At 36.8% G+C, this 13,322-nt stretch overlaps 1 protein-coding gene across 4 annotated transcripts in view; it reads right to left on the bottom strand.

Moving 5' to 3' along the window:
• Positions 1-3,676: 3,676 nt before the first annotated feature.
• RALYL (RALY RNA binding protein like) overlaps positions 3,677-13,322 on the bottom strand; it is a 713,351-nt gene continuing 703,705 nt past the window's right edge. For all 4 annotated transcript variants that reach the window (XM_055303495.1, XM_055303496.1, XM_055303499.1 and 1 more), the window contains one exon: positions 3,677-4,616. In XM_055303495.1, the coding sequence (XP_055159470.1) occupies positions 4,599-4,616 (18 nt within the window). In that variant the 3' untranslated portion in view covers positions 3,677-4,598. The remainder of the gene's footprint in view (positions 4,617-13,322) is intronic.

Genomic DNA, 13,322 nt, shown 5'->3' with positions numbered 1-13,322 from the left:
TTCCTCATTTATTCCAATCCAGCTGCACTGGATTGTTGTTCCTGAACACACCAAGCATATTCCTGCTTCAGGGCATTTACTTGCTGTCCTCCCTGCTCAGGACACCTTTCCCATAAATAGCCACATGGCTCACCCCTTACCTATTCCACATCTTTGCTTGAATGCAGTCTTACCAAAGAGTCTTCCATGATCAGGCTATTTAAAATACCCATGTAAAACCTCACGACCCTCTTTCCTTCCCTGCTTTGCATTTTCCTTTGTGTTCATCATTATTATCATCTGCAATATGTTACATTTCCTTGTTAATTATCTTATTATGTATCATCCCCCTGAAGAGTATTAGCTTTTCAAGGGCAGGAATATTAGTCTTTATTATATATAGCTGGACCCTGTATTGTCAGTAACAATGTTTGGCACGGAGATGGTACTTAATAAAAAAATGGATGAATGAATAAATGATCGGCTCTCTTTACTTGGAAACTGGAGCTAACAATACCTATCCTGCGGTGTTCCTGTGCGCCTTAGTGATGATGCATAGACAGCTGTTAGCTCGGTACATAGTAGTCATTCAGCAAATTATAGCTTTTAAAACTTTATAATAAGGCAAAAACCTAGAACACACCCAGTTTCTTTTAATTCTCCAAACATTTATGGAGAAATAACCTGTTATGTACAAGGTAATATATGTACAGGATATAAAGGTAGAGAAGCTTCTGTCCTTATTCTTACAGATGCAACCTAGTAAACACGGGGATTCTTTTGCACGCTCAGGCGCCCCAAATTCTTACACGAACCATAATTAGATTCCAAGAGTGATTCTAAATATCTCAAAGGCTGATAGGAAGCCTTTACAATAACAAACAGAAGATTCACTTATAAATTCCTCCTCTGCAAAAATGCCTTTGAACATTAGTGTGTCCTTTCTCTAAATCATACTTTTCTAGGAACCTGCACATCTCTAGAAAAAAGGTAGATCACACATTTGCAAACTTCTGATGGATCCAAAGGTTCAAATTTCTGTCTCTCAATGTGCTACTTATACCACTTACACTTCTAGATAATCGATATATGTACATCTATATCTACCTATATATAAATACTGAGATATAAATCAATACTTTTTTAGGAAATATTAGAAGCTTGCAAAAACAACATAGAGAAAATATAATGAGCTGGTACCAGTATAACTTAGACTTTTTATCAAACCTTAACATTTGATGTCTGAATCAAAATATTTGATTCTGGGGCACCTGGGTGGCTGAGCGGTTGAGCATCTGCCTTCAGCTCAGGGCGTGATCTTGGGGTCCCGGGATTGAGTACCACATCAGGCTCCCTGAATGGAGCCTGCTTCTCCCTCTGCCTGTGTCTCTGCTTCTCTTTGTGTGTGTCTCTCATGAATAAATAAGTAAAATCTTTTTAAAAACCCAAAATATTTGATTCAAATATATTTCCCAATAAATTAAATATTACAGATGTTATTCAATACTCTCATTCCATTCTCCCTTCTTTTTCTCACTATAGGTAATCCTGAATTTGTTATTTTTCATTATTGTGGGTTTACTTCTTTAACTTTTACAATGATTAAATCCTCTATATAAATCACAGATATGGCTTCCTTCACCTTTAGATTCATATTAAAACAAAAATAGAATGTCTCATTTAAAATTCTTGATATTTACCCTCTCCTAAAAAATCAGGCCACGTGGCCAATCTTTAGGATTGGTTGTGTTTCGGGGTCAGGCAGCCGGTTGGAACTGGGAGGTGGTTCTGTCCTTACCAGCACAGTTATATTTAATGTCTACTAAGCAGCTTCATGCCTGTTTCTTTCTTTTATATTTGTCAATTCTCTGTTGGCATTTATATTTGTAATTTCTGTTCTCTGGATTTTAATCCATTTGACAGTTTCCTTCTTATTCATCTTCTGCTTTATTTCTATGTTGGTTTACTTTGTTGTGTTCCTCTTTGAATTTTTATTTGAAAGATGCAAGCAAAATTTGTACATTCTCTTTCACATTGTTACCAGTGACCAGTTGACCTAACTTCACAAAGCAATGAGCCTATTTCCCCACATTTTTCTTGAATTGAACACAACTCCCTTAGAATTTTTTTTGATAGAACTGATGTTTTTTGGGTTAGACGTCTACACTCCCTTCATCATCCCTTAAAAATTCTCTTTTAAATTATTACACTAAATCCTCAGGTGTTATAATCCCATATACTTTGTTGATCTGGTATACGTTTTATTTCATCTTTGTCATGGAAAGAAATTCTTAAGCCAGGAATGGGTAAATGAATTAAGGGAAAGAGGCATGATTTCATAGGCCTGTGTGGAGAAAATGAAGTCCAATAACAAAGAATTATTCAGTTTAATTATTCATTTTGCTTTGAGAATAGTTAATGAACATCTGGGAAAGTATGATACTCTTAATTTATGATAATGTCTGTTGTAAATGCTACACTGTTTATTGAATATTAAGGACAGATAAATGGAAGGTTGGAAAAAATATCTACATGTGCATTTTCCTAATACACTGTACCTGCAACATTTTCTTTCTGGAGCATCAGATTATCCCAGGCAAATGTATTTAGTTGGCAGCAAACCAAGAAATCACTCTGCTGATTTTATTCTCTTGTAGAACCGTATTCAGGTTTTTTTTTTTCGGCTTCATAATTCAATTGCAGCAGTTGCAAATTCTCCAATACTCATTAAGGCCATGAAAAATAGTACGCCACATTGTGATTTTCACATTTCTTCTAAAGGCAAGTACATTCCTGATCCAGACCCTATGTCCTAGTGTGCGAATTTTTAATCTCTGCTTTCACAATTTTAGTTTTAGGTAAACTTTGCTGGATGGAATTGTATAATTTTTCATCAGCATATATTTGAAACACATAAAGAAAGGATAGATTATCATTAAATTACAATAGGAAAATAAGAAAACATACCAAGGTGATTTTAGATTCTCTTGAGTTTCTTTGAAAAAGGAGGCCTCAATTCCAATAACTGTTCTTAGTGATATTATATGTTGTCTCTCTGCTCTTAATAAGGAGCTTGCAGCCATTAGCTGAAGACTTGCCTGACAGATTATAAATGCCTTTGTTGAGGTAGTTTTGCTATCTTGAAATATTTTCTTAAAATTCTACATTTGAATGAAAAAATACCATTTATTTATTTGTTTATTTATTTATTTATTATTTTATTTATTTATCCATGAGAAACACAGAGACGCAGAGACATAGACAGAGGGAGGAGCAGGCTCCCTTTGGGGAGCCTGATGCGGGACTCAAGTCTAGGACCCCAGGATCATGACCTGAGCCAAAGGCTCAATCACTGAGCCACTCAGGTGTCCCGAAAAATATGCCTTTTAGAAATGTAAACCAGAATGTGACTTCTGTCAAGAATTGAAGGCCATCTTGCTTTCTATTACATAGCAAATTAATGTGTTCTAGAATACAGGTCACTCCATGAAAAGTGTGGGCATATAAAACATGTACATTTTAGTAAAGTTATGCTACTTTCATTATCACACTAATTTTATAGCATTGTAATGATGTAGATCATTTTGAATGCAAAAAGTCAAACTGAATATTAAAACGTAAGTGCACCCCAAAGAAAAGGTATACACCAACTTCGTTTTAAAAGAAACAGTATTTATTAAGAAATTATATGCTGAGTTCTCCTACAGTCTGTGAAGATGGTTTCCTCCATTTCCACAGCACAAGACAACAGCAAAGAGCATCTGGAAAACACTTGCAATGCCTGGGAATGGAGCGTTCGTAGTAATAGGAGATGAAGTGATATAAGCACTATTTAAATTTTTGGAACCAAAGACAAGACAATCTTTCCTTGCCAATATAGTTTTCACCTTTATTGGCACTAAAACCTGTCCATGGGATCTCCTACCCAGACTGAAGTACTGGGTAATAGTTGGATCATTTCAGTTGAGTAGAGAATGCTCAATTTAATCACAGGTCCAAGCAACAGAGTCCTTTAGCTATGGAATCACATCTGAAATATTTGCATTCTTTATTAATAAAAATGGTGCTTATGGAGGGCAGAAATATAACATTTTCAAGTATTTTATCATTATGATCTGAAGTACTTTAAACTATAAATTAAAAATAAATTATAAAAACTAGCTTACGATGTATCTTTTCTTACGTGACATTGTTGGAAATAAGCTTTAAACATAGAATTGCAATATCACCTGACTTTATATATGATCAACAGTAAAACATGCTAATCATAAAAATAGCTTTTACAAATATACATTTGTATACAGTGTCTCCCTTACCATTCTTAAATGTCCTTCACATTTTAAGACTTTTAAGACTTAAAAAAACACAACATAATTAGCAAAGGGGAAAACACATTTACAGTCTAAACCATAGAAACCTGACAATTATATAGCTTAGAACATAGAAGAAATGGAATTTCTAAAATTGAACAATACTGTCCATTTTATTTATTTGGGTATTTTTTTTTTTTATAAAGTGAACCAAAGATGCTGCTATCCAGTAAGAAACTTCCTTTCACATTTCTGGGGGTTGTCACAGTTTCTCTTTTCTGCTTTTGTGGCATCATTCATTGCTTCAGATCACTTTATCTGTAGAAACTGAGAAAAGAAAAAAAGGTATTTTAAAATATTGAGATTTAGGTTTCATTGTTGATTGCATGCATATATGTAAGTTAGATTCGAGTGGGATTTTCAGGCCAAATTAGGAGGTGATAAGAGAAGAGCTGAGTCTTTAGGAAAAACACTTTTGAGAAATTTAGGTTCTTAGATCCTTTGCTGTAGACATTGCTAAAATTATTTATATTTACAGTATGCTATAAGTTTTAAAAATCCAGTCCATTTATTGTCTGGAATCAGTAATTATCTTTCAGTTCAAGCTCTTGATCAAGTCCGAGGGGAAACACTTGAAGTTCTTGGCTAGGATAAGAGATTTGGGTTGCTTCCGAATTTCTGTGGCTCCTCACAAGAGTGACCGTGGGATAATTTTGCCCTCTAAGAGGTTTGAACAGGGCAGTCCTAAGCCTTCTGCACCTGGAATAGGAGAAAAAGCAATACGGATCTCTGATCAGGGTTACATAATCTTGGTTGTAAGAGACGAAAGCTAGCTGTGGGGTCCCTGGATGGCTCAGTTGGTTAAGCGCCTGCCTTCAGCTCAGTTCATGATCTCAGGGTCCTGGGATCGAGCCCTAGGTTGCATTCTCTGGTCAGTGGGGAGTCTGCTTCTTCCTCTGCCCCCTAACACCCAGTTGTGCTCTCTATCTCTCAAATAAATAATTAAAAAAATTTAAAGAAAGCTAGATGCAAGAGGGGCAGTGAAAAACTCATGGTGCAACCATGAGCCGAAAACATCACAGAAGAGCTAAAATTCAATTGATAGAAGAATTGAAGTGAGAAATTGAATATGAATATGAGGATAAAATAATGCAAGATTTCAGTAGAGGGAAATGCCATGTATTTATCCTAGAATCCTATCAAGCTCAAGGTTTATATTTAGATAGAAAATATAATTACACCTATTATCCCGTCAACTTCAGAGTTTTTGCAGTTATATGGAAAATCTGTGTATGTGTCTTAAGAGTCAAAGACAGGCAAATTGATGTATCAATTAGGATGGGAACTGCTGTTGAGAAAAACATCGTGTGTCAGTTATTGGTCCTGGGGGAGCAAATACCATTCACTGGTTATCAATCCCAGCGAAGTTCTCCAACTGTTTTTGTCCACTGTAATTTGGTATTAGATTTGTCCAGGAAAACAAAACACAGCATTGGATGAAAACAGTGCTTTACAGCTCGAGTAGTGTGCTTTGGTCCTTCGTGGCTAGGGAGTCCCTGAAACAGCAGGTAGATGTGGGGCAATCGGCCTATGCATAACCTTCTCCTGCTGCCGTGGTAGGACCCTGAACTCTCCCCTGAGACTTAAATACTGAAAATTGTGTCTGACAATCATTAACATCCATATTTAAATGGAACAAAGAAACTCTCCTCTAGTCTGGACAGAGAAAGATATTTCCATACAAGGTGATAAAACCGACAGGCTTTAGGGGTTCTCTGTTTCTTGGAAGTATTCAAAGGCCTGTTTTTATGTGACTGAATGGGTGTTGAAAGATTGCATTGGCGGGTTGCCTTTTCCAACAGTTACTGACTTCTGTTAATAGCCAGACAATTAGGTAACTTGGCCTTTTATTAAAGTTTTAAAGCCCATGATATAGAGATTTTGAAAAAGATTGAGTATGGCAGCTGGGGTGGTGAGAATTGCTTTGGATATCAGTAGCTCCAGATCTCACCCAGCCAATGTCCCTGGTTGAAAGTTGCCAGTGATCTAGGATGGTACTTTCTTTTCCTTCATGGCTATGCATTTGTCACACTCAAAAACATAAACCCCTGAGTAATTTCAGTTGAGTGGGATGTCTTCTTCCTTAGTGAGTAAACATCTTTAATTCTATGAAGATGTAGAATTAAATATAAGAGATTTGGAAGAGTAGAGGCATAGTATTAATATTTTTGTGTTAAGAAAGCATTTGGATATTTGATACTGTAAATACTTGTGTTATATAAGAGGATTTAGCTTGTTAGTGTGACCGTCCTGTGATTTCAGTTTAGAAAATGCCATTAAAAAGTAGATTAAGACACAGGATTTCAGTTTTATGATTTGGGATCTTATGACCAAATCTTACGTTTGTGTATGATAGTGGAAAGTCTAAGAAAGCCTTAGGCCATGTTGATACATTGAATTCATTAGATTTTAAGAAATATTCTTAGAAAGATTTTGTTAAACTCGACAAATGAATTACTTAAAAACACAACATAAAACATATTAAATTCACAAATGCCCTTTACATTGTTTGAATGCTATTTAATTAAGCAATCTGGGACAACCATTTTTCAGAGGACTCTCGGTACTGTGTAAACCTTGCTATACTTAATAATAAATGCCTAATAATTTTGATTTTAAAACTTTCATAAATCAAACAACTGAAAATAAACAAAATATATACCATAAATAGTCTGTTTTCCAGCCAAAAGCATTTAAAACCTTAATCTTTAAGAAAGAAGCTTGAAGGCCTAAGTACATTGTGATACTGTGATATTCTCTCTCTTTCTCATTTTTGCTTCTCTCTCCCACTCCCTCTTTCTTTTCCTCCTTCCCCTCTTCTTTCTCACCCAGTCTATACTATATGCTTCCTGGTCACACATAACATGTATTTCTAAAAATGAAAACGTTACTCAAATGTGTTCTTTGTGCAGTTGCAAGAAGTGTTCATGGGAATAGAGTCAATGAGTCTTTAAAGCACAAAGTTTTGAACTTATGGTCCAAAGCAGGCGTGCCATGTGCTGTGTGGTATAAAGGGAATTTTATACATTCCCTGTACGCACATAACAAAAATGATCCATTCCCAATGTGAAAACGAAAACTTTAATAAATACAATTAAATTTAACCTGTAGAATGATGGGAACATAAAGCATAGTGGGTTTAGATTTTGACTGATAACACTTGTGTGCAGGGAGGAACTAAAGCTCTTTCCTTATACGACTGTAGTCACCCTCTTTCCTGTGGGGCCTCCATTGATCACTCTTATTACAGATGGAACATGCTTAAAATGCTGCAGCAGCTGTGTATGTAAAGTTTACTAATCATTGTGTTTCTTCAGGTTAAGTCATGGCAGATGACATTAATTTAGTATATTCTTCACCATCCTGCTTGTCTCAAAAGAGGTAATGAACGGTTGTTTAGCTACTATCCATTTTAAGGAGAGAAAAACAGCCTGCAGATTTTTTGTGCATATTCCATTACCCCTGGTATGATTTCTCCTTACCCCTTCCTTTGCTCCTTGATTGTAAATGATTACATAAAAATAATTATCTCGGGAAGAAGAAAAGGAGGTTTGAAAATAATTTATTGAAGTCTTACTTCCTTGCCATAAAGCTTCAAAGCATTTGCCTGTCCCTAATACAAAACAAAAGCTTCATTAACTTTGCATTGTGAGGTAGGTGTTATTAACCATATGGATACAAGTCATGAATATAATTCTCCTTATCTAAAAGCAATGGCAAAATATATTCACTAAGCTTCCCATGGATCTTCTAGTCTGAGAAAAAGATTGCTTTTGCTTCTAAAGGCATGGGAGAAAGGGGACAACTATGACATTCTTGTTGCCTTTTTCTCAAGAATGACAGTCACTTAAGGAGCTGATTGGCTAACTATAATGTGAAACTAATTGTGCTTTCCTTTTGAATAGTGGGTAATTTATCTAGTGGCTATATGGGAGCCTGGATGCTTTTAAAACCAATTATCCTGATGATGAATGCTTTTCCAACTCTCAATCTCTCCCATTTCTGAAAAACAACAAAAAAGAGATACTCAGATGGCCCTGGATGGTACTGAACCAAGCAATTTACTTCTACTTGACAAAGATAAAAAGGACAGTATTAATCTAAGGGAAAGCACATTTAATTTTAAACCTAATGAATTAATATATATATTTATTGGTGTAAGATTGATATATAACATTATATTAGTTTCAGGTGTACAACATAGTTCAGTCTACATACTACAAGGTGAACACCACAATTAATTTAGTTACCGTTTGTCATCATACAAGCCTTTCTGTCCCCAAGCCTCCTTCTCCCCTATAGTCACCAATTTCTTCGTTGTACCTATGAGTTTTCTTTTTTGTTTTTTGTTTTTTTTAGATTCCAAATATAAGTGAGATCACATGCATGGCAATTGTCTTTCTCTGTCTTATTTCATTTAGCATATCTTCAAGGTCCACCTGTGCTGCTGCAAATGGCAAGATCTCCTTCTTCTTTTATGGCTGAATGGTATTGTTTATATATACCATAACTTCTTATTCATGCATCCATCCATGGACACTAAGGTTGTTTCCATTCCCAGCTATTGTAAATAATGCTGCAATGGACATAGGAGTACATATATCTTTTTAAATTAGTGTTTTCATTTTCTTTAGATAAATACCTAGAAGTGGCATAGCTGGAGCACATGGTAATTCTATTTTTAATTTTGCGAAGAACCTCCATGTTGTTTTCACAACAGCTGCACCAATTTACAGTCCTACCAATGGCGCACAAAGGTGCCCTTTCTCCACATCCTCTCCAACACTTGTTCTTTTTCTTTTTGATAATAGCTATTCTAACAGGTGTGAGATGATATCTCATTATGGTTCTGATTTGCACTTCCCTAATAATTAGTGATGTTGAACATCTTTTTACAGGTACAGCAATATGTGGAAAAATGCACTTTATTAATAGCTCCACAAAAAATCATATTTAAAAAATTTTAATATCAGAAATGCTTGCTATTTTTTTCTAGTTGAGATCTAGAACTAATAAGCAATTAGAGAAATACAGAGAATCATATTTTTAGATAACAACTATAAAAGCAAAAAATGGTGAAAGGAAATATGTAAAAAAAATAGGCTGTATAACATTTTATAGAAAAGCAGAGTCTTACGAACAGAAATTATCTATATTTATTGTCACCCAAAGTAGGAAAGACTATCCACTGGAAAAAAACACAGTCTCTTCAATAAATGGTGCTGGGAAAATTGGACATCCACATGCAGAAGAATGAAACTAGACCATTCTCTTGCACCATACACAAAGATAAACTCAAAATGGATGAAAGATCTAAATGTGAGACAAGACTCCATCAAAATCTTAGAGGAGAACACAGGCAACACCCTTTTTGAACTTGGCCACAGTAACTTCTTGCAAGATACATCCACGAAAACAAAAGAAACAAAAGCAAAAATGAACTATTGGGACTTCATCAAGATAAGAAGCTTTTGCACAGCAAAGGATACAGTCAACAAAACTCAAAGACAACCTACAGAATGGGAGAAGATATTTGCAAATAACATATCAGATAAAGGGCTAGTTTCCAAAATCTATAAAGAACTTATTAAACTCAACAGCAAAGAAACAATCAATCCAATCATGAAATGGGCAAAAGACATGAAGAGAAATCTCACAGAGGAAGACATAGACTTGGCCAACATGCACATGAGGAAATGCTCTGCATCACTTGCCATCAGGGAAATACAAATCAAAACCACAATGAGATACCACCTCACCCCAGTGAGAATGGGGAAAATTAACAAGACAGGAAACCACAGATGTTGGAGAGGATGTGGAGAAAGGGGAACCCTCTTACACTGTTGGTGGGGATGTGAACTGGTGCAGCCACTCTGGAAAACTGTGTGGAGGGTCCTCAAAGAGTTAAAAATAGACCTGCCCTACGACCCAGCAATTGCAATGCTGGAGATTTACCCCAAAGATACAGATGCAGTGAAACGCTGGGACACCTGCACCCCGATGTTTCTAGCAGCAATGTCCACAATAGCCCAACTGTGGAAGGAGCCTCGGTGTCCATCGAAAGATGAATGGATAAAGAAGATGTGGTCTATGTATACAATGGAATATTCCTCAGCCATTAGAAAGAACACATACCCACCATTTGCTTCGATGTGGATGGAACTGGAGGGTATTATGCTGAGTGAAATAAGTCAGTCGGAGAAGGACAAACATTATATGGTCTCATTCATTTGGGGAATATAAAAATTAGTGAAAGGGAATAAAGGGAAAGAAGAGAAAATGAGTGAAAATATCAGTGAGGGTGACAAAACATGTGAGACACCTAACTCTGGGAAATGAGCAAGGGGTAGTGGAAAGGGAGATGGGCGGGGGGGGTGGGGGGACTGGGTAATGGGCACTGAGGGGGGCACTTGGCGGGATGACCACTGGGTGTTCTGCTAAATGTTGGCTAATTGAACTCCAATTAAAAATTTTTTTAAAAAATATATTTATTGTCACCACTGATCCTGTTTATTGAATAACTGTTTAGCCATTCACTTTTTATAGACAATGTGAATACATTTGGCTGTTACAAATCCTTTTTTACAAAAGAGATACAATTCAATTCAAATTTCTCAATAACATAAACAGACTCCTGGCAGCTACTGTTCAATAGAATTTAAAACTTGCCTTCAATTAATAAGCTCTTGGGACCAGAGTTGCATTATACTTTTAGGTTAAAATAATCACATCACAAAAACTGTAAATGGCATGGAAACTAAGATGGCTACTAACTCGCTGGGATGGCTACAAGTGAAGGGAACTCCAACTGTTCCATTATGTAGTTCTTGGAGGCTTAGTAGTCTCCATTCCTTAGTTGATGACCATTTAGGATGTAGGGGCTGTGGGGATACAGGAAACACAGGCAAAGACAAACACATAGTAGCCCATCAGAAACTTGGAAATAAGATGATCAGGCTGCCTTCTGAGAGTTTAACTTTAAAGTCAAGACTTATATGATCAGGGTAGAGAATATACAGTGTCACTTAAGAGAGGCAGAGAGTTTATAGGTTTTTGAGTCTTGATTAGAATATAACTGAAAGTTACTAAATATATGAAAGAAAGGTGTTGGTCTAAAAAAGACTTGTTTGGCACTGCAAGTACAGAAAAATAGGAGAGTCTTGGGGGTCATGATCTTGGTGGTTGTAGGATTGAGCCCTGTGTAGGGCTCCATGCTCAGCGTGGAGTCTGCTTGTCTCTCTACCTTCCCGTCTTTCCCTTCCTCCTCTCTCTCTCTCCCTCTCTCTCAAAATGAATAAATACAATCTTTAAAAAAATAGAGAATCTTGGAGGGTCACTCCGTTGTGCCCATTCAGGAAAAGGTGTGAACTCCACAGGAAAAGGCAACCAAGTCCTGGAAGTAAACTTGGCCTGTGATGACAGATGTGGAACATTAGGCAATCTCAGCACAGTCCATTAACTCTCCACAGGCAAAACTTCTGATTCTAATTCCTACCAGTGTGTCATTCCTACAGTGTGGCCAGTGTCTCTTGGAAGAGAGTACTCAGGCCAGAGGGCACAAGACTGGACTCTTTCAGTGATAGGTCCCACTACAAATTCATAAACAGATCTTCTGATATACCAGATTGGTTACTTCACATTTGTCTGAGGTACTGTTCTACTCCCAGCATGCTGACAACTAAGTTCTTTGAGCCTATGAGGCTACGAATCCTTGTGGGTCTGCCTTGCTGGCTATCTCTCTTGGCTTCCAAGTACTTGCCATGTATATTTCAAGGTATTTATTTTATTTTATTTTGAAAAAAGATTTTATTTACTTATTCATGAGAGACACACACACAGAGAGAGGCAGAGACACAGGCAGGAGGAAAAGCAGGCTCCATGCAGGGAGCCTGATGTGAGACTCTATCCCAGGACCGCAGGATCACGACCTGACCCCAAGGCAGATGCTCAGCCACTGAGCCACCGAGGTGCCCCTTAAGGTCTTTAATATAGGAAATATTTATGAAGCTAAATGTCAAGAAATATAGGACTAAACTGAATTTGAACAATAAGAAATAAAAAATTATCTAACCCTCTCCTGTTATAATAGTAAGATATTAAGGCCCAGACAGTTTGAAAGACATGTGCTCATAGTTGGTGGAAGCCCTAACTAGACCCAGAATATTGACTGCTATTAAGAATTCTTTCCATTACATGTTTGGTTCTTAAACATTAATAGGCCTCAGAATTACTGAACGGGCAAATAAATCAGATTACTAAATTTCTGATTCATTAATGCTATGATCTGAATGTTTGTGCCTCCTCAAAGTTCATATGTTGAAATCCTAACCCCCAAAGTGATAGTATTAGGAGGTAGAGTTTTTGGAAGGTGATTAGGTCATGAGGCCAGAGCCCTCATCAATGAGATTAGTGTCCTTATAAAAGGGGTCCCAGAGAGCTCCCTTGCTTCTACCAAATGAGGACACAGCAGAAGACTGCTGTCTATAAATTAGGAAATGGGCTCTCAGCAGACACCTAATGTTGCCATGATTTTGGACTTCTCATCTGCCAGAACTCTGAGAAATAAATGTCTATTGCTTATACAGTTGTCTGTAGTCTTTTATTGTAGCCGTCCAAATGCACTAAGACAACCAGGTGTGGAGTGAGGCCCAGGAAGCTGCATTTCTGTTAAGTTCCTGAGTGATGCTGATCTGGGCATCCCATTCTTGGAGAACTGCTTCACTTCACTGCTGAGCAGCAGTCTTCTGAGAGCGGGTCACCTGCACTCCTATAGGTCTTGCTGAATGTGCTAACATCACGAAAGTCTGTTGCTTCCCCAAGGAATATAGAATTATTTATTTGGCTGGCAATCCATAGAAGTAAGGTAATTCATCTCTGGAATGCACCGCATTGTTCTGCAATGAATCTTATTTGGACAAAAACAGACTTGCTTACTTCTTGGTGGAAAGCTGGATTCTCTATACTCAAAATCTT

The sequence above is a fragment of the Nyctereutes procyonoides genome, unplaced genomic scaffold (assembly GCF_905146905.1).
Source record: "Nyctereutes procyonoides isolate TBG_1078 unplaced genomic scaffold, NYPRO_anot_genome, whole genome shotgun sequence".
Classification (NCBI taxonomy): domain Eukaryota; kingdom Metazoa; phylum Chordata; class Mammalia; order Carnivora; family Canidae; genus Nyctereutes; species Nyctereutes procyonoides.
The sequence above is the reverse complement of the archived record's forward strand: the minus strand, read 5'-3'. Positions and strand labels throughout refer to the sequence as shown.